This window comes from Alligator mississippiensis, chromosome 2, assembly GCF_030867095.1.
Source record: "Alligator mississippiensis isolate rAllMis1 chromosome 2, rAllMis1, whole genome shotgun sequence".
Classification (NCBI taxonomy): domain Eukaryota; kingdom Metazoa; phylum Chordata; order Crocodylia; family Alligatoridae; genus Alligator; species Alligator mississippiensis.
Genome location: NC_081825.1, coordinates 149,349,447 through 149,373,920, shown reverse-complemented (window position 1 = coordinate 149,373,920; position 24,474 = coordinate 149,349,447). Strand labels below are relative to the sequence as shown.

At 40.1% G+C, this 24,474-nt stretch overlaps 1 protein-coding gene across 9 annotated transcripts in view; it reads left to right on the top strand.

The window, feature by feature from the left end:
• The window catches only part of MAPK10 (mitogen-activated protein kinase 10), a 510,659-nt gene that overhangs the window by 412,471 nt on the left and 73,714 nt on the right, over positions 1 to 24,474 (top strand). Inside the window, exon 10 of one of the 9 annotated variants that reach the window (XM_019488160.2) lies at positions 19,397 to 19,468. The exons of the other annotated variants lie outside the window; for them this stretch is intronic. Within the exon in view, the coding sequence (XP_019343705.2) occupies positions 19,397 to 19,468 (72 nt within the window). The remainder of the gene's footprint in view (positions 1 to 19,396; positions 19,469 to 24,474) is intronic. 9 annotated transcript variants of the gene reach the window in all.

Here is a 24,474-nt window from a genome sequence, read left to right as displayed (position 1 = left end):
TATGTCTGTCTGTGTCTGTATGTGTCTATGTATTTGTGTGTCTGTCTGTGTGTATGTCTGTCTGTGTGTATGTCTGTCTGTGTCAATGTCTGTGTCTATGTCTGCCTATGTCTATGTCTGTGTGTATGTCTGTGTGTATGTCTGTCTGTGTGTATGTCTGTCTGTGTCAATGTCTGTGTCTATGTCTGTCTATGTCTATGTCTGTGTGTATGTCTGTGTGTATGTCTGTCTGTGTCTATGTCTGTCTGTGTCAATTTCTGTGTCTATGTCTGTCTATGTCTATGTCTGTGTGTATGTCTGTCTGTGTCTATGTCTGTCTGTGTCTATGTCTCTGTGTGTATGTCTGTGTGTATGTCTGTCTGTGTCTATGTCTGTCTGTGTCTATGTCTCTGTGTGTATGTCTGTTTGTGTCTATGTCTGTCTGTGTCTGTATGTGTCTATGTATTTGTGTGTATGTCTGTGTGTATGTCTGTCTGTGTCTGTGTCTATGTCTGTGTCTATGTCTGTCTGTGTCTATGTCTGTCTGTGTCAATTTCTGTGTCTATGTATGTCTGTCTATGTCTATGTCTGTGTGTATGTCTGTGTGTATGTCTGTCTGTCTCTATGTCTGTCTATGTCTATGTCTGTGTGTATGTCTGTATGTATGTCTGTCTGTCTCTATGTCTGTCTATGTCTATGTCTGTGTGTATGTCTGTATGTATGTCTGTCTGTCTCTATGTCTGTCTATGTCTATGTCTGTGTGTATGTCTGTATGTATGTCTGTCTGTGTCTATGTCTGTCTATGTCTATGTCTGTGTGTATGTCTGTATGTATGTCTGTCTGTTTCTATGTCTGTCTATGTCTATGTCTGTGTGTATTTCTGTGTCTGTCTGTCTGTGTCTATGTCTGTCTATGTCTATGTCTGTGTGTATGTCTGTATGTATGTCTGTCTGTGTCTATGTCTGTCTATGTCTATGTCTGTGTGTATGTCTGTATGTATGTCTGTCTGTGTCTATGTCTGTCTATGTCTATGTCTGTGTGTATGTCTGTGTCTGTCTGTGTCTATGTCTGTCTGTGTCAATGTCTGTGTCTATGTCTGTCTATGTCTATGTCTGTGTGTATGTCTGTGTGTATGTCTGTGTGTGTCTATGTCTGTCTATGTCTATGTCTGTGTCTATGTCTGTCTATGTCTCTGTCTGTGTGTATGTCTGTGTCTATGTCTGTCTATGTCTGTGTGTATGTCTGTGTCTATGTCTGTCTGTGTCTGTGTCTCTCTATGTCTGTGTGTATATGTCTTTCTGTGTCTATGTCTGTGTCTATGTCTGTGCCTTTGTCTGTCTGTCTGTGTCTATGTCTGTGCCTGTGTCTGTCTATGTCTGTGTGTCTATGTCTTTCTATGTCTGTGTCTGTGTCTATGTCTGTCTGTGTCTGTCTGTGTGTATATGTCTTTCTATGTCTATGTCTGTGTCTATGTCTGTGTCTATGTCTGTCTATGTCTGTGTGTATATGTCTATGTCTGTGTCTGTCTGTCTATGTCTGTGTGTATATGTCTTTCTATGTCTATATCTGTGTCTATGTCTGTGTCTATGTCTTTGTCTGTGTCTGTCTCTCTATGTCTGTGTCTATGTCTGTCTATGTCTGTGTGTATATGTCTTTCTGTGTCTATGTCTGTGTCTATGTCTGTCTATGTCTGTGTGTATATGTCTTTCTGTGTATGTCTGTGTCTATGTCTGTCTATGTCTGTGTGTATATGTCTTTCTGTGTATGTCTGTGTCTATGTCTGTCTATGTCTGTGTGTATATGTCTGTCTATGTCTATGTCTGTGTCTATGTCTGTCTATGTCTGTGTGTATATGTCTGTCTATGTCTATGTCTGTGTCTATGTCTGTCTTTGTCTGTGTCTATGTCTGTGTCTATATCTGTGTGTGTGTGTCTGTGTGTATGTCTGTGTGTACGTACGTCTATCTCTGTGTATATGTCTGTCTATGTCTGTCTGTGTGTACTTCTGTGTGTATATCTGTCTGTGTCTATGTCTGTGTGTCTATGTCTGTGTATGTCTGTGTCTATGTCTGTGTGTCTGTCTGTGTGTATGATTGTGTGTGTATGTCTGTGTGTATGTCTGTCTATGTCTATGTCTGTGTGTGTATGACTGTGTGTGTATGTCTGTGTGTATTTCTGTGTGAATGTCTATGTGTGTATGTCTGTTTGTATATGTCTATGTCTATATGTGTATGTCTATGTCTGTGTGTGTGTGCCTATCTCCGTGTGTATGTCTGTGTGTATGTCTATGTCTGTGTGTGTATGTCTGTCTGTGTATGTCTTTCTGTGTGTGTCTGTGTGTATGTCTGTATGTGTCTGTCTGTGTGTCTGTCTGTGTGTGTATGCGTGTCTGTGTGTATGTCTGTGTCTGTGTGTGTGTCTGTCTGTGTCTATGTGTGTATATCTGTGTCTATGTCTGTCTGTGTCTGTGTGTGTGTTTGTGTCTATGTCTGTCTGTGTCTATGTCTGTGTCTGTGTGTCTGTCTGTGTGTGTGTCTGTGTGTGTGTCTGTGTCTATGTCTGTGTCTGTGTCTCTGTCTGTGTGTCTGTGTCTATGTCTGTCTGTGTCTATGTCTGTGTCTGTGTGTCTGTCTGTGTCTGTGTCTGTCCGTGTCTGTCTGTGTGTCTGTAAGTCTGTCTGTGTCTATGTCTGTCTGTATCTGTCTGTGTGTCTATGTCTGTGTGTGTCTATGTCTGTCTGTGTGTGTGTCTGTGTGTGTATGTCTGTCTGTCTGTGTGTATGTCTGTCTGTGTCTATATCTGTGCGTGTATGTCTGTGTGTATGTCTGTCTGTGTCTATATCTGTGTGTGTATGTCTGTGTGTGTGTCTGTGTGTGTGTCTGTGTGTACATCTGTCTGTGTATGTCTGTGTGTATATCTGTCTGTGTCTATGTCTGTGTGTCTATGTCTGTGTGTATGTCTGTCTGTGTGTATGACTGTGTGTGTATGTCTATGTCTGTGTGTGTATGACTGTGTGTATGACTGTGTGTGTATGTCTGTGTGTATGTCTGTGTGTATTTCTGTGTGAATGTCTATGTGTGTATGTCTGTTTCTATGTCTATGTGTGTATGTCTGTTTGTGTCTGTGTGTATGTATATGTCAGTGTGTATGTCTGTGTGTATGTGTGTATGTATATGTATGTGTGTATATGTGTATGTGTACGTATATGTGTGTGTATATTTGTGTCTATATGTATTGTATGTATGTCTCTGTGTGTGTATGTCTGTCCACGTGTGTATGTTTGTGTGTATGTATATGTCTGTCTGTATGTCTGTGTGTATGTATATGTTTGTGTGTATGTCTGTGTGTATGTATATGTCTGCGTGTATGTTTATGTCTGTATGTGTGTGTGTAATTTTGTGTGTATGTATGTCGTGTGTATGTCTGTGTGTATGTTTATGACTGTATGTGTGTGTATGTGTATATATGTCTGTGTGTGTGTCTGTGTGTATGTGTGTGTGTATGTTTGTGTGTGTCTATCTCTGTGTGTATGTCTCTGTGTATGTCTATCTCTGTGTGTATGTCTGTATGTGTGTGTATATTTGTGTTTATGTATATGTCTGTGTGTATGTCTGTGTGTATGTGTGTATGTATATGTATGTGTGTATATGTGTATGTGTACGTATATGTGTGTGTATATTTTTGTCTATATGTATTGTGTGTATGTCTCTGTGTGTGTGTATGTCTGTCCGCGTGTGTATGTTTGTGTGTATGTATAAGTCTGTGTGTATGTTTGTGTGTATGTTTATGTCTGTATGTCTGTGTGTATGTCTGTGTGTATGTTTATGTCTGTATGTGTGTGTATGTTTGTGTTTATGTGTATGTCTGTGTGTATGTTTATATCTATATGTGTGTGTGTGTTTGTGTTTATGTATATGTCTGTGTGTATGTCTGTGTGTATGTTTATGTCTGTATGTGTGTGTATGTTTGTGTTTATGTGTATGTCTGTGTGTATGTTTATATCTATATGTGTGTGTGTGTTTGTGTTTATGTATATGTCTGTGTGTATGTCTGTGTGTATGTTTATGTCTGTATATGTGTGTATGTTTCTGTCTGTCCGCGTGTGTATGTTTGTGTGTATGTATAAGTCTGTGTGTATGTTTGTGTGTATGTTTATGTCTGTATGTCTGTGTGTATGTCTGTGTGTATGTTTATGTCTGTATGTGTGTGTATGTTTGTGTTTATGTGTATGTCTGTGTGTATGTTTATATCTATATGTGTGTGTGTGTTTGTGTTTATGTATATGTCTGTGTGTATGTCTGTGTGTATGTTTATGTCTGTATGTGTGTGTATGTTTGTGTTTATGTGTATGTCTGTGTGTATGTTTATATCTATATGTGTGTGTGTGTTTGTGTTTATGTATATGTCTGTGTGTATGTCTGTGTGTATGTTTATGTCTGTATGTGTGTGTATGTCTGTGTGTATGTTTATGTCTGTATATGTGTGTATGTTTCTGTCTGTATGTGTGTGTATGTTTGTGTGTATGTTTCTGTCTGTGTGTATGTCTGTGTGTATGTGTGTCTGTATGTTTGTGTCTATGTATATGTCTCTGTGTATGTCTGTGTGTATGTTTATGTCTGTATGTGTGTGTGTATATGTCTGTGTGTATGTCTGTGTGTATGTGTGTGTATGTCTGTGTGTATTTGTGTGTATGTCTGTGTGTATGTTTATGTCTGCATGTTTGTTTGTGTGTGTGTATGTGTGTGTATGTCTGTGTGTATGTTTATGTCTGTATGTGTGTATGTATGTTTGTGTGTATGTGTGTTCGTATGTATATGTCTGTGTGTATGTTTATGTTTGTATGTGTGTATGTATGTTTGTGTGTATGTGTGTTCGTATGTATATGTCTGTGTGTATGTTTATGTCTGTATGTGTGTGTGTATGTTTGTGTTTATGCATATGTCTGTGTGTATGTCTGTGCGTATGTTTATGTCTGTATGTGTGAATGTGTGTGTGTATGCCTGTGTGTATGTTTGGTTGTATGTGTGTGTATGTTTGTGTTTATGTATATGTCTGTGTGTATGTCTGTGTGTATGTTTATGTCTGTATGTGTGTGTATGTTTGTGTTTATGTATATGTCTGTGTGTATGTCTGGGTGTATGTTTATGTCTGTATGTGTGTGTATGTTTGTGTTTATGTATATGTCTGTGTGTATGTCTGGGTGTATGTTTATGTCTGTATGTGTGTGTATTTGTGTGTATGTCTGTGTGTATGTTTATGTCTGTATGTGTGTGTGTATGTTTGTGAATATCTGTGTGTATGTCTGTATGTGTGTGTATGTCTGTGTGTATGTCTGTGTATGTTTATGTCTGTATGTGTGTGTATGTTTGTGTTTATGTATATGTCTGTGTGTATGTCTGTGTGTATGTTTATGTCTGTATGTGTGTGTATGTTTGTGTTTATGTATATGTCTGTGTGTGTGTCTGTATGTCTGTGTGTATATCTGTGTGTATGTTTGTCTGTATGTTTGTGTGTCTGTGTGTATGTCTGTGTGTATGTTTATGTCTGTATGTGTGTGTGTATGTCTGTGTATGTTTATGTCTGTATGTGTGTGTGTCTGTGTGTGTCTGTGTGTGTGTCTGTATGTGTGTATGTCTGTGTGTATGTTTATGTCTGTATGTGTGTGTGTATGTTTGTGTGTATGTATATGTCTGTGTATGTTTATGTCTGTATGTGTGTGTGTCTGTTTGTGTGTATGTATATGTCTGTGTATGTTTATGTCTGTATGTGTGTGTGTCTGTGTGTGTCTGTGTGTGTGTCTGTATGTGTGTGTGTATGTTTATGTCTGTATGTGTGTGTGTATGTTTGTGTGTATGTATATATCTGTGTCTATGTTTATGTCTGTATGTGTTTGTATGTGTGTGTATGTCTGTGTCTATGTTTATGTCTGTATGTGTGTGTGTATGTCTGCGTGTATGTGTATGTTTGTGTGTATGTCTGTGTGTTTATGTATATGTTTGTGTGTGTCTGTGTGTGTATTTATATGTATGTGTGTATGTGTGCGTGTGTGTCTGTGTATGTATGTGTGTGTCTGTGTGTCTGTGTGTCTGTGTGTGTGTGTGTCTGCATGTGTATGTCTAGGTGTGTATGAGTATTTGTTTGTTTGTGTATGTATACGTATGTGTGTATATGTGTATGTGTGTGTATGTATGTGTATGTGTGTATGTCTATTTGTATGTATATGTGTGTATATGTATGTGTATGTGGGTATTGTGTGTATGTCTGTTTGTGTATCTTTATGTGTGTATGTATATGTATGTATTGTGTATGTATATGTTTTTGTGTGTATGTCCGTATGTATATGTTTGTGTGTGTATGGCTGTGTGTATGTATACATGTGTGTATACAAATAGACATATGTGTGTATGTCTGTTTGTGTATGTGTATGTCTATGTGTGTATGTATTGTGAATGTATATGTATTGTGTGTATGTGTGTATGTATATGTGAGTGTACGTCTGTATGTATATGTCTGTGTGTATGTCTGTGTTTATGTATATATTTGTGTATGTTGTGCATATGTATGTGTTGTGTATGTCTTTTTGTGTATGTGTATGTCTGTGTGTGTCTGTGTGTATGTATATATTTGTGTATGTTGTGCATATGTATGTGTTTGTTTGTGTATGTATGTGTGTATGTAGATGTGTGTGTATGTTTGTGTGTATGTATATGTATGTGTGTATGTATATGTATATGTTTGCATGTGTATGTCTGTGTGTATGTATATTTGTGTATGTCTGTGTATGTATGTGTTTGTGTGTATGTCTGTGTGTATGTATATTTGTGTATGTCTGTGTGTGTGTATGTCTGTGTGTGTATATATATTTGTGTATGTCTGTGTGTGTATGTATGTGGTTGTGTGTGTGTCTGTGTGCATGTATATGTGTATTTATATGTTTTTGTATTTTTGTGTGTATGTATGTTTGTGTGTATGTATATGTATATGTGTATGTCTGTGTGTATGTATGTTTGTGTTTGTCTGTGTGTGTGTATGTATGTGTGTATATATGTGTGTGTGTATAAATAGATATATATATGTATGTGTGTAGGTGTATGTATATGTATTTGTGTGTGTGTATATATGTTTATATGTATTTGTGTGTATGTGTGTATATATGTGTGTGTGTTTATATATATGTATATGTGTGTATGTATATGTGTATGCATGTATTGCAGGCAAATACGTATAATTAGATTTTCTGATACTTATTTTAAAAGTTGGTGGTAACCTTAAAAATTAGTAGAATACTTTATACTCTGAGAAATGTATATCTCTTTAGACCAGTGGTTTTCGACCTTTTTTTAGATGCTGAGTGGGGTTGGGGGCAGTTAGCACATGGCCAGACACAGAGTTGGATGGGGGTAGTACACAGCCAGACATGGAACAGGGAGGCGGGGATGGCTTGTGGGAAGGCTGGGACATAATTCTGCTACCTCCCAGGAGCAGGGCCGGGGCAAGGCGGGGCGGGGAAGCTCACTGGGCTGAGGTGAGGGCAGTGGCACCCCTTTGCAGACCAGGGAAGCTCATTGGGCTGATGGGTGGCTGTGGTGGCTGCCACATGCAAGATTCCCCACCCTGTAGAGGGGCACCACTACCTTCGCCCCACCCCGGCCCTTCTCTTGGGAGGTGGCAGCGCTCTGTCCTCACCCACCTGCACATGCTCCTAAGCAATTCTATATATATATACCAATTCAAGGGCTGTTACCAGAGTCATAATACATCTGGCCAGGATGCAAGCTTCACTTTGAAGCTCTCTTTTAGGTGTCATATGTCAGCAGCCTGGAGGTGAGATGCTGAGGTCCCTTTTCCCCCACTCCCTGGGTTGGATGAGAAAGGCTGGCGGTGTGCCCTCTGTCCATGGTGGCCTCAGGGATGCCTCCTGGGGTTGAGAACCCTTTCAGGGAGGAGTACGGGGAGGAGGAGGACCCGGGTGGAGGAAGATGGAGAGGGACCCTCTGTTAGTCTCAAGTCTCTGCTTTTGTTTTCTCTTTCCCTCCTGATGATTCTTGATGACTCTTTAGTCAATCCATGGGTATCTCTGATTGGTCTCTCTCTGTGTTTATCACATTATCTATGTTATATTCCATCAGCATATTCCAAGCTCATCACATGCACACCCTTCCCAAAACAGGAATTTCAGGCCCCCCTCTTTGGCCTTGCAAGCTCGTATCACCTCATCTCATGTTATGGAACAGTGTGGTACATACCCCCAGTTTCTTAGACTATGTGTCTTTGTTGTGTTAGACAGCCTGTCTACTTCAAAGACTGTGTGAAACTGTGTGTGTGACCCATGCTTTTAAAAATTAATTAACCCCTGCTGCCCATTATGAAGCATTCTTATGTATATACATATACCTATAAGCCAATTCCCCAAAAGCAAACCTTTAAATATCATTCTTAAGCTATCATATACATCTGAGCAATCATTTATGATAACTGTTTCATGGTAAGATCTCAACTTGTGTTTTGTTCTTGGTAATCAGAGAGCACCTACTTGCCTTGACAACAAACACTTTACCAAGACCATCTCAGAGAAGATCTACCCTTGAAAGACTTTTGTGTCCAGATTCTAAATGCAAATAGGGTTTGAGGTGAGAGCTCAATGCCTAGCTGATCAGGCTGGGTGCATCTACATGTGCACTTTACTGCGGACTAGACTAATTAGCTTGGTAGTAAGTGTCACTGTCTACACGTGCACCGATATTAGTGTGCAGTAAATTAACTCCTCCACAAGATAGTACTACTGGGCAAAGTACTGTTTTACAGTGGAGTAATTTACTGCACTGAAGCTCATGTCTGAATGCTGACCATGGGTGTAAATAGCACCTAGTCAGCCCATCTAGCTGGGGGCCTTCTCTGCCCCAGCTATAATTGCTGCTGTCCCAAGTGCATGTGTAGACACTGCCTGGCTGGAAGCAGTTTCCTCTGACTCAAATGGCACTGGAATTTGTGTTGTATTAATTGCATGGGTAGTTGCCCCCTCTGAGGAGCTTTTGGACACTGAAACAGGGAAAAAACTTCAGATACTTAGGGGACTTTCAGACCAATAAGAAAGGTGTTTCTAGAGCATGAAGCCTGTACCTGATACACTGACTTTGTATGCATCAAATCCCCTGCTAAAATTTATAACCATTTTTACAGAGCAGGTATAAAGTTTTATAGAGAACGTGTACTGAATTTTTAAAATCTAGCTTTCCAAAATATTTTATTTTAGGGGGATTTACTGAAGGACAACTGTCAAAGTAAACTGCCTGAAACCCTTTGTTTGATGGGAATGTCATTATTTAGGGGTCAGAGATCAGAGTTGATATTGGAAATATAACATTTTATTTATAGAGGTTTGCTTAATAGTTTTACAGTATGTTTCTTCCCTGCCATAGGAAGGCTATGTGATACACCCTCATCTCACTTAATGCCCCAAAATGATGTGACATTTGAGAAATATAGTAAACTGCTTACAAGACTAATATAACACATGCACATTTTCATCCCAAGTAACTATTCTGTCATGCTTGGTCAGTTTAGTGTTGGGGTCTGATTCTGCGATATTCTGCGATATTGCTGAGTCCCTCGTGACAAATCTTTCCTGCACTCAACTCTTATAAATTTCTATAGGGCTTGGGGACACTCATTTACAGAGAAGTAAATGCTTAGCACTTTGCTTTGTAATGTCTTATTTACCTCTGGACAGAAAGCCATTGTGGGCCTATATCCTACTTAAAGCCCATCTAATCTCTCTTATGCAGGATCGCTTAAATAGTGTTAGGTCTTATGCTGGCCCTCTGCCTAGGGCTGAATTTCATTTCAGTAATTAGCTAGAGCCCAAACAGCTAGTTGTTACTGCAAACATCAGTGGAGTAGGGAAATGCAAAGTATGAGCAAACCTCAACAGATTCAGAGTTCATGTTCCATTTGAATAGACATCCAAATGATTAGACTCCTTTACCAAGAGTCTGGGCCAAGTGACGCTGTAAAGTTAGGCTGGAAATCTCACAAGAACAGCTTTTCTTAAAGGATTTCTGGGACTTCAGGTGCGAACTAGAGCAGGCCGTAAGTACAGCATTGCTCACAGTATAATGAGGCTTTCTTTAACAGATAAGAAACTAGAAGTAGACAACAAGGTATCCAAGCCCCTCTTAATTTGTGATTGTGATAAAGCCATATTAATTAGTGTTTTAAATAAAACAGTAGTGGTGGGCATGGTTGTGCAAATCAGCAATGAAAGGAAGGCCCCTGCTTAAATGGCTTTACACTCTTAAGAAAAGGCCTTATGGAGTGCTAAACACCTGCTGTGAACTGCTGAAATCTGTAAACTTCTAAAACTGAATAGAAGTTGAGGGTGGTTGGTATCCCACACAAGGAACACTGAACCTTTAAAGGATTTGGCCCTAATGTAGACAGATGACCAAATTAAGAGGGGAGACATGATGCTCCATGGAAGGGGGGAGGCAGTTTTATAAAATCTGGGAACACAAAACTGAGATCAGTTTATTACAAGAAAGCAGATTGTAAAGTCATTTTTACTTGTAGATTTCTCTCTCTGTTGTTTTTTCCTCCATTTTATTCCCATATACAGTCTTGCCAATGTGTAAATACATAACTGGCTTACAGAAAGGGTGTGTGATATGAGAAACCATACCCAGAAGGTGTAAGGTTTGGAGGACAAGAACAAAATACTTTAATGTTCAGGAAGAGGAAAATTGTTTCAGGCATATTGGAAAGCCTGAAAAAGACATTGAGTTGTAATGAGAAAAAGGGACATTTTGGGGACAGTAGGATAAGAGCAAAGATATAAACAGAGCATAGCTACGTGGATCCTTGTTTTCTGGAACAAGACATTTGTATGTGATTGAAAAAAATGTTGGAAACCAGTGAAGAGATTCCAGGAGGGCAGGAAAAGAAGAATAGTCTTTTCTTTGATTTCATGCTAAATTAGGCAAGCTAAGATTTGGAGAGCAAGGGGGAGGGATTTTTTAAGGTAATTTTTTTTAGTAAATCAGTTTATCTATTTCTAGAGGAATATCAAATGTCCCACTTACTGGGGAATTCATTAGCCATTCCATTCCAAAGCATGGCTGTTCTAGGTTATTAAGTCAGTCTCTGTGATTCAGTGAGATCTCACTCATTGCACTTTAGCATTCCAAGTTTCAAAAGGTGGGTTTTTTTTGTTTGTTTGGGGTTTTTTGCTATGTTGAAGTAAATAAAACAGACCCCAAATGCTGTGCCATGGTTACAACAGGACAGTATGTGGCTAATGGATCCATCTTCAGATATACTAGATTTACTATCTGCTAGATCAGTTTTCCTGCTTCTCCAGAATATTAGTATTTTTTTAACTTTGTAAATTTCAAGTGTGCAGCTTGATTCATTTCTGGATCTGGGACCATCACCTCTAATAATGATGAGGAGCTGAAGTGTCCCAGCAGAATGCCTTCCAACAAATCCCTTTTAAAATGGACTCAAAGATGTGAACTCTATGCACTGACAATCCTTCATACTTGTTCCCAGAGTTCAGGCCTCAGCATTTGTATGAAACAGCATTGACCTCTTAACTGTTCAAGGCTGTAGGCATGCAAATGAGCACATCCAGCATTACATTTTGAGAAATCCCATCTCTAGCTGTGCTACCGAAAGAAGTTTTTCAAACAGGGTGGTTTGTGTCCTCTTTTCAGTGGACAGAAGTAGTGTCCACTGAAAAGTAGTTGATTGAAGTATAGATCATCACAAATGGGACTGCCCCACACTGTAAGCAAACAGAATGAAATGACAGAGAGTGCAAACTAGCCTCTCACCTTTTGGGGGCATTCTTGTGGGCCAGAGCTCACACACTGGCAAAGCAGTGTAAGAAAGTTTTTAAAACTGCTGCTGCCTCTATACCTGTTCTGTGGATAAGTGGGAGACTCCTGTCTTCAATGACAGTCAGTTTTGTACCTTTCACTGAACTTACATAATTTTAAATGGAATACAAATTGGAGAAGAGTTGGCCCAGTGCCTGAAAGCCTTCCATCTTAAACAGAAGGGACTTTACTACTTGCTAATTTGGTTCTTTCCAGTTTCTCCTAATTTGCTCCATCTACCAAAACCAGAAATCTCAAGAGCTGTGCAGTTGGGCACTGTAACCTGGCCAACGTAGTGAAGTTCTTTACCTCATATTATGGAACACTGTGGTACATGAAGAGAATGGCCCCCAGCTGGCTGCTTCAGCACTTGCACCAGGACATTTTTTGGAGAATATTGAGACAACTTCCTGGTGCAAGTGCTGGTGCAGCCAACTAGGGGCCATGCTCTTTTTGACCTGTTGCTCACAAACAGGGAAGAATTGGTGGGGAATGTAGTAGTGGATCACAACTTGGGCAGCAGTGACCATGAAACGATTGAGTTCAGGATCCTGAGGGAAGGAAGGATGGAGAGCAGCAGAGTAAGGACTCTAGACTTCAGAAAAACAGACTTCGACACACTCGGGGAACTCCTGGAAAGCCAGACTGAGGGGGAGAAGAGTCCAGGAAAGCTGGCTTTAAAGAAGTCTTACTGAGAGTACACGAACAAATCATTCTGATGAGCAGGAAGACTAGCAAGTATGGCAGAAGACCAGCTTAGCTTAGCAGGGAACTCTTTAGTAAACTAAATCACGACAAGGAAGCTTATAAGAAGTGGTAACTTGGACAAATAACTAGAGAAGAATATAAGAACATTGCTCGGGCATGCAGGGTTGAAGTCAGGTAGGCCAAAGCACAATTGGAATTGGGGCTAGCAAGGGATATGAAGGGTAACAAGAAGGGTTTCTACAAGTATGTCAGTAGCAAATGGAAGATCAGGGAAAGTGTGGATCCCTTACGGAATGGGGGAGGCAACCTTGTGACAGAGGATGCAGAAAAGGCTGAAGTGCTCACTGCTTTTTTTGCCTCAGTCTTCACAGGCAAGGTCAGCTTCCAGACTACTGGACCTGGCAGTTTGGGGAGGAGGTAAGCAGACCTCAGTGATGAAAGAACAGTTTAGGAACTACTTAGAAAAGCTGGATTTGTACAAGCTCATGGGGCCCGATGAGATGCACCCAAAGGTGCTGAGAGAGTTGGCTGATGTTATTGCAGAGCCATTAGCCATCGTCTTTGAAAACTCATGGCAATCAGGAGAGGTCCCAGATGATTGGAGAAGGGCAAACATAGTGCCCATATTTAAGAAAGGGAAAAAGGAGGATCTAGGGAACTACAGACCAGTCAGCTTCACCTCAGTCCCTGGAAAAATCATGGAGCAGATCCTCAAGGAATCCATCTTAAAACCCTTGGGGGAGAAAGAGGTGATTAGGAACAGTCAGCATGGATTGACCAGGAACAAGTCATGCCTGACGAACCTAATTGCCTTCTATGACAAGGTGACTGGCTCTGTGGATGTGGGGAAACCTGTAGATGTGGTGTGCCTTGATTTTAGCAAGGCTTTTGATACAATCTTTGACAACATTCTCATAGGCAAGCTAAGGAAGTATGGGATGGATGAATGGACTGTAAGGTGGATAGGAAACTGACTGGAGCATCAGGCTCAGAGAGAAGTGTTCAATGGCTCCATGTCTAGTTGGCAGCTGATATCAAGTGGAGTGACCCAGGGGTTGGTTCTGGAGCCAGTTTTGTTCAATGTCTTCATCAACAACCTGGAAGATGGCATAAAGTGCACCCTCAGCAAGTCTGTAGATGAAACCAAGCTGGGAGGAGTAGTATATATGCTGGAGGGTAGGGCTAGGATTCAAAGTGACTTAGACTAATTGGAGGATTGAACCAAAAGGAGTCTTATGAGATTCAACAAGGACAGGTGCAAAGTCCTGCATTTAGGACAGAACAATCCCATGCACCAGTACAAGCTGGGGCCTGACTGGCTGGGCAGCAGCTCTGCAGAAAAGGACTTGGGTTGACAGTGGACAGTAAGCTAAATATGAGCTAGCAGTGTGCCATTGTTGCCAAGAAGGATAATGGCGTACTGGGCTAGATTGGTAAGTATGTTGCCAGTAGGTCAAGGGAAGTGATTATTCCCCTCTATTCAGCACTGGTAAGTCCACATCTGTAGTACTGTGTTTAGTTTTGGGCCCTCTGCTACAGAAAGAATGTGGACAAATTGAGAGAGTCCAGCAGAGGGCGACAAAAATGGCGAGGGGGCTGGGGGATATGACTTATGAGGAAAAACTGAGGGAACTGGGCTTATTTAGTGTACAGAAGAGACAGAGGTGACTAAATAGCAGCCTTCAACTACCTGAAGAGTGGTTCGAAAGAGGATAGAGTTAGACTGTTCTCAGTGGTGGCAGATGACAGAACAAGGAGCAATGGTCTCAATTTGCAGCAAGGGAAGTTTAGGAAGAATTGTCTTACTAGGAGGGTAGTAAAACACTGGAACAGGTTACCCAGAGAGGTGGTGGAAGCTCCATCTTTGAAGGTTTTCAGAACCCAACTAGACAAAGCTTTGACTGGAATGATCTAGTTGGGGATGGTCCTACTTTGAGGAGGGGTTTGGACTAGATGACCTCCTGAGGTCCCTTCCAGGTCTAATTTTCTATGATTCTATGTCATTAATTTCCCAGCCTGTGAGTCTGCTTGCTGCTTGCCTGTGTCAAACACAGTGGGTCTTGAAGAAACTGTCAGAAGCAGGCTTTTAGAAATCAGTTAAACCTTGCTGTTGCCCTGGACCATTGTTATAATGCAATATGTATTTTACCTACAAGCCAATTACCAAAAGCAAACCTCTAAATACCATTTTCTAGTCATCACCTTACCCAGCTTCATTGTTGGTACATGTTAATGCAGTCTAAGACATGCAGTTAGTCATGCAGCCTGTGTTAGCCTGAGGTATGGGGAGTTAAGAAGTTTCAGTGCCATGCTGTGCTAGGAAGAGAGGTACGTCTCCATGCATAGTAGTTGCATCAGTACAGAATTGTAAGGTGGCAAGACATTCTTAGATAATGGTTTTAGTATGCAGTGTACAATTGTTGGGGTGTGGAATGGTCAAAGACAGTATGAGTCTTTGTCAGTTAATGGCATGTGTAGGAAGGGTTCAGTCTGTCCCCTTGGTCTCGCTTCTTGCTGGTGGTCTCTGGTGGCTGTCTTCATATTGGTGATGGCCAGTGATTTGCTTGACATGGATATCCCTTGACCATTGAATGGTATTGGAAGCCATGGCGTGCCTCATCATTTTTACTACTCCTAAGCCTTGAAGGACCCTCTTGTTGCTCAGGTCCCATGCTCAAAGTCCCCCAACAATCAGTGACCGCACCATCATATTATAACCCTTCTTCGTCACGGTATCAGCCAGTGGCTTGTATTTAGACAACATTCACTCCCAGGCTTCAACAGAATTCTGTTACCAGTTCTCAAATAGGATAATCATGTCAGTTGTAAGGACTTTTTGATTGTCCTTCTCCATTACAGTGATATCCAGTCACAGCTGGCTGGCACAACCTGGGATGGCATGGTTTAGAGCTACCATCCTGACCCATGCCAAGATGGGCTTCACCAGCTTGTCCTGGATGGCATCGCAATGCAGTTGCCACACTCTTGCATGGAGATTGTATTCACACAGGGCATAGGGCAGGGTCTCACTCCTTGCAGTTCTGGCACCTCTTGTCCTAGCATCCATAACAGCAGGAGCTAGTTGAGATGGTCCCGGTACAAGAAGTTGAAGTCTGTAAGCATGTGAAGTTTCTGTGAGGCATAACGTGGTTACTGGCATCCCACTTCAAAGTGACCTTGAAGACTTTATCCTGGTCAGGTTTCATCTTCAGGTCATCAATGTACAAGGCCCACACAGTATCTTTCAGGAACCTCTCCAGGCAAGTCCTGATACAGGGGGTGATAGTGATGCAGCTGGTGGTTGGGGCTCGGAGCAGGGAGACCACTAACTCCTGCTGCTTCTTGCATGTCCATGTCCAGCAGCAGATGATGTGTTTCCCAAGGCAATGCATGGCACTGTGGGCTCAGTTCCACAGCAAAGCAAGGTCCCTGTCTAACCCAAACTCACCCTCAGCAACATCTCATCTGAAATGGGATGACAGTTCTGTACTTACTTTGCCGAGGCATTCTTTTTATTCCTGATTAAAGCTACCATCGAGATTTCTATGCATACTTCAATAAATACTTCATTATTTAAATATGTATAAGTCTGAAATGTATATCATACAATACATGACAGTTATTGAGCTCAGTTCATCTACCTAACAGGGAGAATGATCATACTTTAATGATCCACATGCAGAGGGATGCCCTTTGCATGTTTCTTAAAACTTTCTTGAATGGAAATGGGACCAGCTGCTTCCACAGGGTTGATGCCATACCCAGGTATACTTCAAAGTAATCTTAGCATAATATCTGTGTGGAACCAGGATCGCAGAATGGGGTATGAGACAGGCAAAGATTAATTCAAGAGAAAATTTGTTGTTTAGGGGAAATAATCTGAAGATTTGATAAAGGGTATTTTGGCTGTCTTGATCAAGGAAGAGTTTGCCTGTAGTTTGACCAAAATTTAGAACTCCAGAATCTTATTGGAATTGCAGCTGCTTGTGAACGGCAAGGTAGCAGTGGTAGCCCAGAACCTGTGCTTGTCTTGAAGATTAAAAGGTTTTTTTTCCCCCAGATATTATCTGGCTACAGTTTCCCATGGCTGGTTATTTTCAGAAGACAATAAATTGAGGAGAATGTAGTTTGGATTCAAGAAGGTGAGGATAGATGATGCTTGCAGAGAGTTCTTCATGATGTTATTTTAAATACATATGACCGCAGAACATGTAGATAAATGGACATGTTTTTAGAATTAAGAAACAGAAAAGTGTTTTCTGGTATTAAGCAGATCATCTTTGTGCAGTAGTTTGGGAAGATTATGAAAAAATAGTAAAAGTTTACATGTAGTAGGTTAGGCCACAGAGATGATTGGTGTTCTCATGGGAATTACAGAAAACTCAGCAACTTCAAATCAGATGTTCGTGCACGTGTATTTTTGTACTCAGTCATTGTGAATTCTTATTCTCTATGTTTCAGGTTCAAGAGATCCTAAACTCTCAAGTAAAAATCAACTGAAATTGTTAAGTTTCACGTAGAATCATTCAAATCTTTCCAAATCCAAACTTTGACCAATATTTACCTGAAGCTCAACCTGGGTTCCCCAGAGTGGTTGTTATACTTTTGCAACCCTTTGAGGCACTTGCTTTGAGTCTGTAAAGGATCCAAGAGTGACAAGCTTTATATGATCTGGGGATTTTTGTGAATTTTCTACAGTGCTTTGGGGCATGGCATGGCACAAAATGCACTTTCAGTTTGCAGCACTGCAAACCATTGCTCCTTGATGCTACTTTAGTGGAAGCAGCACAAATATATACGATTAACTAAAAGTGCTGATGTCTGAACTCTGTGAATAAAGAAAGAAGTCAGGATGTTCATGAGCAAATATACTGTGCTTCAGATTTACAAAGGTACTTAAATGTTTTACTCCCACAAACAAAGGAGGCTTTTTACAAATCTTAGCCTGGTTCCCTTCTGTCACCAGTATTAAATGACTTCACTGGAATTACTCTCAATTTAGATTGACTCCTAATTAGATCAAGGATTAGGATTTAAGTCCCTTTACAACATTTCTATCTAAAGCCTAGGCCAACAGAACTCTGATCCCTAATTAGGGCTATTCAGGACTTTAATAATATTCAGGACACTAATAATGGTGCCTTTAGTCTCATACTATTAAACATCCCTACTGCTAAACATGCACAGTGAAAAATTTGGGGTCTATTTAGGGACTTTTAACTGTTTATGAAACAAAACCAATTACCACAGACTGAACTTCTTTTCACTTCAGGCATTGGGTAATGTCCTGAGGTGCATATTCAGTCCCTATGCCTTTAGAAATGTTATCAAGATCTCTTTCACAAAGCCTCAAAAGCAATACAAGGAATTCTCCCATAGCTGATTTATGGAGTGAAGAGAGTTTACAGTTCAATAAACCATTAGATTAATTTCCATAGACTTTTTCTTCTGGAGGTTTGGAAGTGTAATGCAATGAGACAAAAATCTCTTAAGACAAGACGCATTAATAATGGATAGACAGCACAACTGTTTGCTCTTATCTTTTCCTGATATTTTGCATGCCATTTAGCTTGTGATGAAAGCAGTAGTCATTTACACCTCTGGGTTTGCTTTTTGCTACCAAGCAAATAGCAATTTTTGTTTGTTTGTTTATGTTTCTGTTGTGCTGATAAAGTTTCACATGCTAATTAAAACAGCAGGCAATGGTAAGACCTGGTCAGCCTACGATTTCCAGAGTAAGTGCATCCTTGGAAATCATACCAACTTTAAGTTGCCATTCCAAAATCAAACTCAGTATGGAATCCTAAGAATGAGTGGAAATGAACAACATGGCACTTGTCTTTCCACATACAGTTGCTGCACGGGGAGACATGTCTCCTATTCCCATCTCTAGATTCCCCACCCCAACCATGGAATATGATAGAATAAAGTTGGCAGAAGCAGTTCAGTTTCATTCGTTTGTTCCATTTGATGTTAAATAACTCTTATTCCTTGGCAATGACAGTGGGGACAATACCAATTTACTACAAGATAAATTTCAAGTACTTAATTCTCTTCTCATTATTATGTGTAAATAATGAGTAACCTAGTTGAAGCAAAGTGAATGGAATTAGTTTTTAGACTTGTTTTGAACTGTAGTCCAAAGGTGCAATTTAGCACTTAGACACAAACTGCCCCGTTCTAAAGTTAGCATTTCCCATCCAGCAGAATGAAAATCTACTGAGATTCTAAGGACACCCTATTATGAACAATCTACTTTGAGAGTCACTGGGAGTGAGCCAGCAGCCTCAGAGCAGCTTACATTATTGAAACTGAATGAGCTCAATACACTTTATTCACATTTCTAAGTAAGAGGTGGATAGGTTTCATAAAGTCTAAGCTTTCTTTTGTGGTTTGTAAAAATATGAGTGGATGTCCTGTAGTTGAAAGGATAAAAAGGAAGTGATTTGCATATCCCCAGTGAGTATAAATTCATTCATTTACAATACAAACCAGTATGATCCTAGGTAATGAATGCAAATAAGAACTTTAAAAAATGCATGAAATGAATCATTTAATTATAATTGCAAAGTTGCCTTAAAATGCAGTAGCTAGCCATGGGTCTCTCTCAGTTTCCAGGGTTTCATACTATAGTCTGTCATCTAAAAAATGTACCCAAGTCAGTTTTTCTCAGCCCTGTAAGACTCTTGTGAGACTTGTATGCACAAGCACAGCTCGTACAGAAATGGGTGAACTTCAGGCTCCTATGCTATGCCATGATTGGATAAGTCTTCTCATTTATTTGTTGTTCTGTTGCTATGTTCTTGTTTACCTTCATTTCATTTTTGTTTTCAGTTGACATGTGGTCAGTAGGGTGCATCATGGGAGAAATGATTAAAGGTGCTGTGTTGTTTCCTGGCACTGATCGTATCCTTCCTAGCAGCCATTGGTCTCCATAGGTACTGGCAATCCTTTACCCTCATCCCCTTTCTTCATAGGTTAGAGCTAATATTCATTTGTGCTGCATGTAAATAACTAGGTTAATTCCCATTACAAAATGCTTGCAAGCCTACACTTTGTTATAATACCTTTGTCTTTGTTAAGAGCCTTAAATGGAAAACACAGTGAGTATAGCATATGGAAGGTTGAACACAAAGCACCTTGTGCTGATAGCAGCCAGTGACCATTTGTTTATTAGTTACATTTTGCTATACATGGCTCTGTTTATTAATTATCTGTCATCATTTTCTTTTATACATGAAAATATTTTCATGTTCAGGATATATTATAAAGTGGGCACACCAATATTTACCACAGAAAAGTAAATCTTAAATGCAAAAGTTTAGAGAGAAAGAATGGCAACTCAGAATCTACTCTGTAGTCAACACTGATTTTTTTTCTAATGGGGACCATTATAAATAGAAAGCCAATATTATTTAACAAGGAACTGTTTTCAGATCTGGGACTGCCCATTTTTTTCTAATTCTAGAAATAGAATTTTTTAATTACATGGATTGCATTGTTTGGGTGAGTCAAATGCCTATGAATCCTCTCTTTAAATCACTGTAATGGACTTCACTTCCATTATGACATTTTGAAAAGGAATGTGAAACAAATAAGCCTTCCCTATCCCTGATATAATAAATAAGAATATTTTATGGAAATATGATACTTTCTGTAGAATGAAGGAAGTGAAGTATACTTAAACACATTCTGAATCAGTCAGCATAAGGTCCCAGTGGGTTTTTACTTACTCTTCAGTTCTGTACTTACTTTGCTGAGGCATTCTTTTTATTCCTGATTTAAGCTACCATCGAGATTTCTATGCATACTTCAATAAATACTTCATTATTTAAATATGTATAAGTCTGAAATTTATATCATACAATACATGGCAGTTACTGAGCTCAGTTCATCCCTGGTATAACTCCTTTGACTTTAATGTAATGGAATTACAACAGGAATAAATATAAGCTTATAGATTTTATTATTCATGTAACCCTAACACTGCTTAAAAACAAACAAAAAAAAAATAGAGGGTATTGTAGAGAGAGGACTTTATGTATTTTAACTCAGAAATAAACAGCTCTCTCTACTGTAATCTCCCTGGATGCAATTTTTTTGTGTTGCCAGCTCCCTAGGTAAATTTGCTACTTTCTTGTTGCCTTTATTAATGTAACTATCTTTTATGTGGATGATTATTAATATCTGAAGAGTGTTGAGGAAATAAAATCAGATGATAATACAAATAATTAATAGCAATTTTCTTCATCTTAACTGACAATAATGTAGTAATTCCAGCCCTCAGTCTATAGATTTGGTAGATATTGGACTGAAATACAGGCTGATCCTCTGCTAATGAAATGAGTGGCAAAGTTCCTATAGATTGCCATGGGAGGTGGTTTGGACCCCACCTGCATCTATGGAAATATGGTGTTAGGTTGTGGCACTCAGTGTAGCTCATTGCCATCAGTTTGGTCCATCTTAAAGCTTGGTCCAGGAGTAGTTGGGAAATAAATTGAAGCACTCAGATTAACATGGCGCACTGTAGATACTCCAGCTGTTAGACAAATAGATTTTAGTTTTGTGAGACTTTATTTTAAAAATTCAAGGAAAATGGGGTTTCCTTTGCATACCTGCCTATTTGTTAAAAATAAATCACTAAAATACTCTTTAATTCAACCATTAAATGTACTTTAATGTGGCAATAACCCCTTAGAAAACAGCCATTGAAAAACTGTTGATTTGTTCAGGATAGCTCCTTAATTGAAGTCATGTTCCTCATATATATTTATAATATATTGATAAGTTTGCACAACATTTCCTATACAGATTGGTCTATTTTTCTTCAGTTCCCTTGTCCTTTTCAGAAGTACTCTACTGCCACACATTTGCTCTCTTTCAAATGATGGAAAAACACATTTTTAAGGCATGCTTTTCTAACATGTTATGGCAACCAAATACAGCCCCCTCACAAGGTTCTTTCCGGCTAAGGAGATCTGATCCTGCAATGCTCTGAGCAGTCCCGGAAAGAGGATGAACTGTAAGGCCCAGTAGGAAATCCTCAACAATCAGAACCTTGCCCAATCAGGCTCATCATGCACATGTTGGTAGATCTGCAATTAAAAAAAATTGTTGGATCACTGTAGGGAAATCTATCTTAAAGCCATAGAAAAAGACCTACAGGGGTGCATCCAGGATTTTCCCAAAGGGGTGTGTGGGAACAGCAACCCATACTGCAGGGGTGGCTGCACCCCCCCCCCCCCCCCCCGCATAAGTGTGGGCAGATCAGGCTCTGAGAGCTTCTGCTCAGTGGCACAACTGCTCTCTTATCATTCCCCTGCCTGCTACTTTCTCTACTGTTCAGGGGTTGGGAGTCTCCAGAGCTGGCTGGGCTGGGCAGGGATTGGGCTTAGCTGTGGAGGACACAATGGCAAAAGGGCATCTGGGGAGTAGTTACCCCACAACCCTGCCCTGTTACAGTAGAAGAGGAACCCACCCCTCCCACCCCCCAGGCCACTCTTGCTGCCATTGTCCCTGTCCCCAGCTGAGACCAGCCCCACTGCAGTGGGCAGGAACAGATCTGGTGCTTCCCTGTCCCCAGGACAGCAGAGAAGGCCAGGCAGGGGAGACAGGGAGAGGACATGTCTTTGAGCAGGCAGGGGAAGGGAACAAGGATTTTCACCTGTTTTAGGGACTTTAACAAGTCCCTAGAAGCTCCTGTGGTGTGGTGCAATCCAAAGGTGGGGGAGGAGTGCAGCTGTGCCTGGATCTGTCCCTGAGCATAAACCTTGATTATGTTGATTATGAGATCAGGTTCTCTGGTGCATAAATCCATCAAAGTCAATAAAGTTGTTCCAACAAATTATATAAAGTTTTTCCAGCGAGGAATGTGGTCTATAGTTGGCCTTTTAACTTCCCTGCCTCAACAGGGCCACAGCTGTGTGCTTAATTTGGAAGCACTGCTTCAGTTGCATCAACTGAGTGGGAGCCAAAGGGTGTGAAAGTTAAGCATGCTTTAGTCTTTGCAGAAGTGGAACTCATTTCATTAATCTAATAAAAAAAATTTATGGAGGAGGAGTCAAAAAGAGAAATTTGAAATCTGTTACAAGTAGTTCTCAGGACTAAGAAAAAAGAGAAATTGGTTAAGAAATTCTGTGGATCAAATTTTGCTGTCAGTAGAGAAAATCTTAGAAGAAATATTCCACAAAAAATTGTTTCAGTTTGCAGACAAAATTTTATTTGAAATGTGTTGAGTAACCACTGTGCTTTTCTTCGGTGGATAATTAACTGTTTTTCCTTCTGGCAAGTGCTTATGAAAGGCAGTTATAAAATTGAGAGATCAAATACTGCCAAAAGTGAATGTTAAATAGTATACTTGATTGCAATCTTAACAATTTGCACTTCAAATTGGTTGCACTAGGTCAGAGATGGCTTGTTTTATCTGTAGCCATTTTACCCAGCCTGTGGGGCTCCTAAAGGGACAAGATATTTGAAGGTGGGGCAAACAAGGACAGGGCCCACTGCAGAAAATGGGGTGCGGAGCCTTGTGGATGTATTTTGGCAGCAGGGGAGCGAGCAATGTAACCACAATACTGCCACAGCCACCACTTACTCCCTCACTACAGCAGGAGCCATCATGGAGTCCATGAAGCTCCTTGTGGTCCAGATCCATCCTCCAAATCAGGCCTGTGGAGCTGGGCAAGTTTGACATCCCTGTTAGATTAAATTGTTTATTTCCTGTTTTGGTTGGCTTGTGTAATTATTAAAGCTGCTTAAATGCAGATATTATAAATCAAATATGTTTGCAGACAAATTGCAAACAGAAAAAGAGAGGAATTTATTTGAATAAATGAACTTGTAAGTTACTTGCTCTGTTTTTCCTTTTGTAACACAAGTTTATTGGGATTGCAAAGGTGCAACTAAGAGCAAGAATGGGCCATTATTCTTTAAGAAGTGTATATGAAATATAGTCCCATTGTAGATTAATGTTTTAGCTTTTTCATCTTTACTAGTCCACTTTCTAAAAAAAAAAAGTGCACTCTTTTCTTAGAACTAATGACATTCAGATATCATACAGGTTATACCAGGTGTGAGGTGGGTTTTAGTATCCTGCAGTGTCCATGGCTAACTGCAATAATCAGTTTTACACTGAAGAACCCATAATTAAGGAGTGATTTTATTTTTTTTTTTTTGGCTTTTTCACAAGCCACAAACAAAGTGCAACAGATCATGGTGATCTAAAAGCAGCCAAGAAGTAAATTCATTCATATGGATGGAGGGGGATATTGCAGGTGCAGGGAGACCACTGTCTCTCTCATTCTGCTATCTGTGATTTAAAGGGCCTGTACGAAGGAGGCTTTGCTTCCCTTAAATTCTCTAGTTAGCTGTGAAAGGAAAAGATAAAAATAGATATTTATTAGTGCTCTTGAATAAATTTTGGCCAAGGTCAGAAGTATATATGTGTGTTTGTAAATATTGTGGATTTGAAAGTATATAAAGGCCACATATAGGCAACAATATGATGGTATAAGCTTCTATTGTGTTAAGGCTGGAATAGTCCCCGACTCATTATCCATCTCGTCTATAATGACTCCTTAGGTATTTGAAAACTGTTACCAAATCTCCCTTCAGTTCTCTCTTCCCCAGACTATATAATCCTAGTTCTTTAAGCCTTTCCTCATAAGTCTTGCTTCCCAAGCCCCTCATCATTTTTGCCACTCTGTGCTCAACTCTTTCCAATCTGTCCACATCCTTTTTGAAGTGTAGGACCCAAAACTGGACACAGGTGAGGCCTCACTAGTGCTGAACAGAGCACAAGAATCACTTTTCTTGCTTTGCAAGCGACCCTCCTGTTAATATAGTCCAGTATGTTGGCTTTTCCTCCCCCCCCCCAGTAAGAGCACAATTGGCTCTCATTCATCTTATGGCCT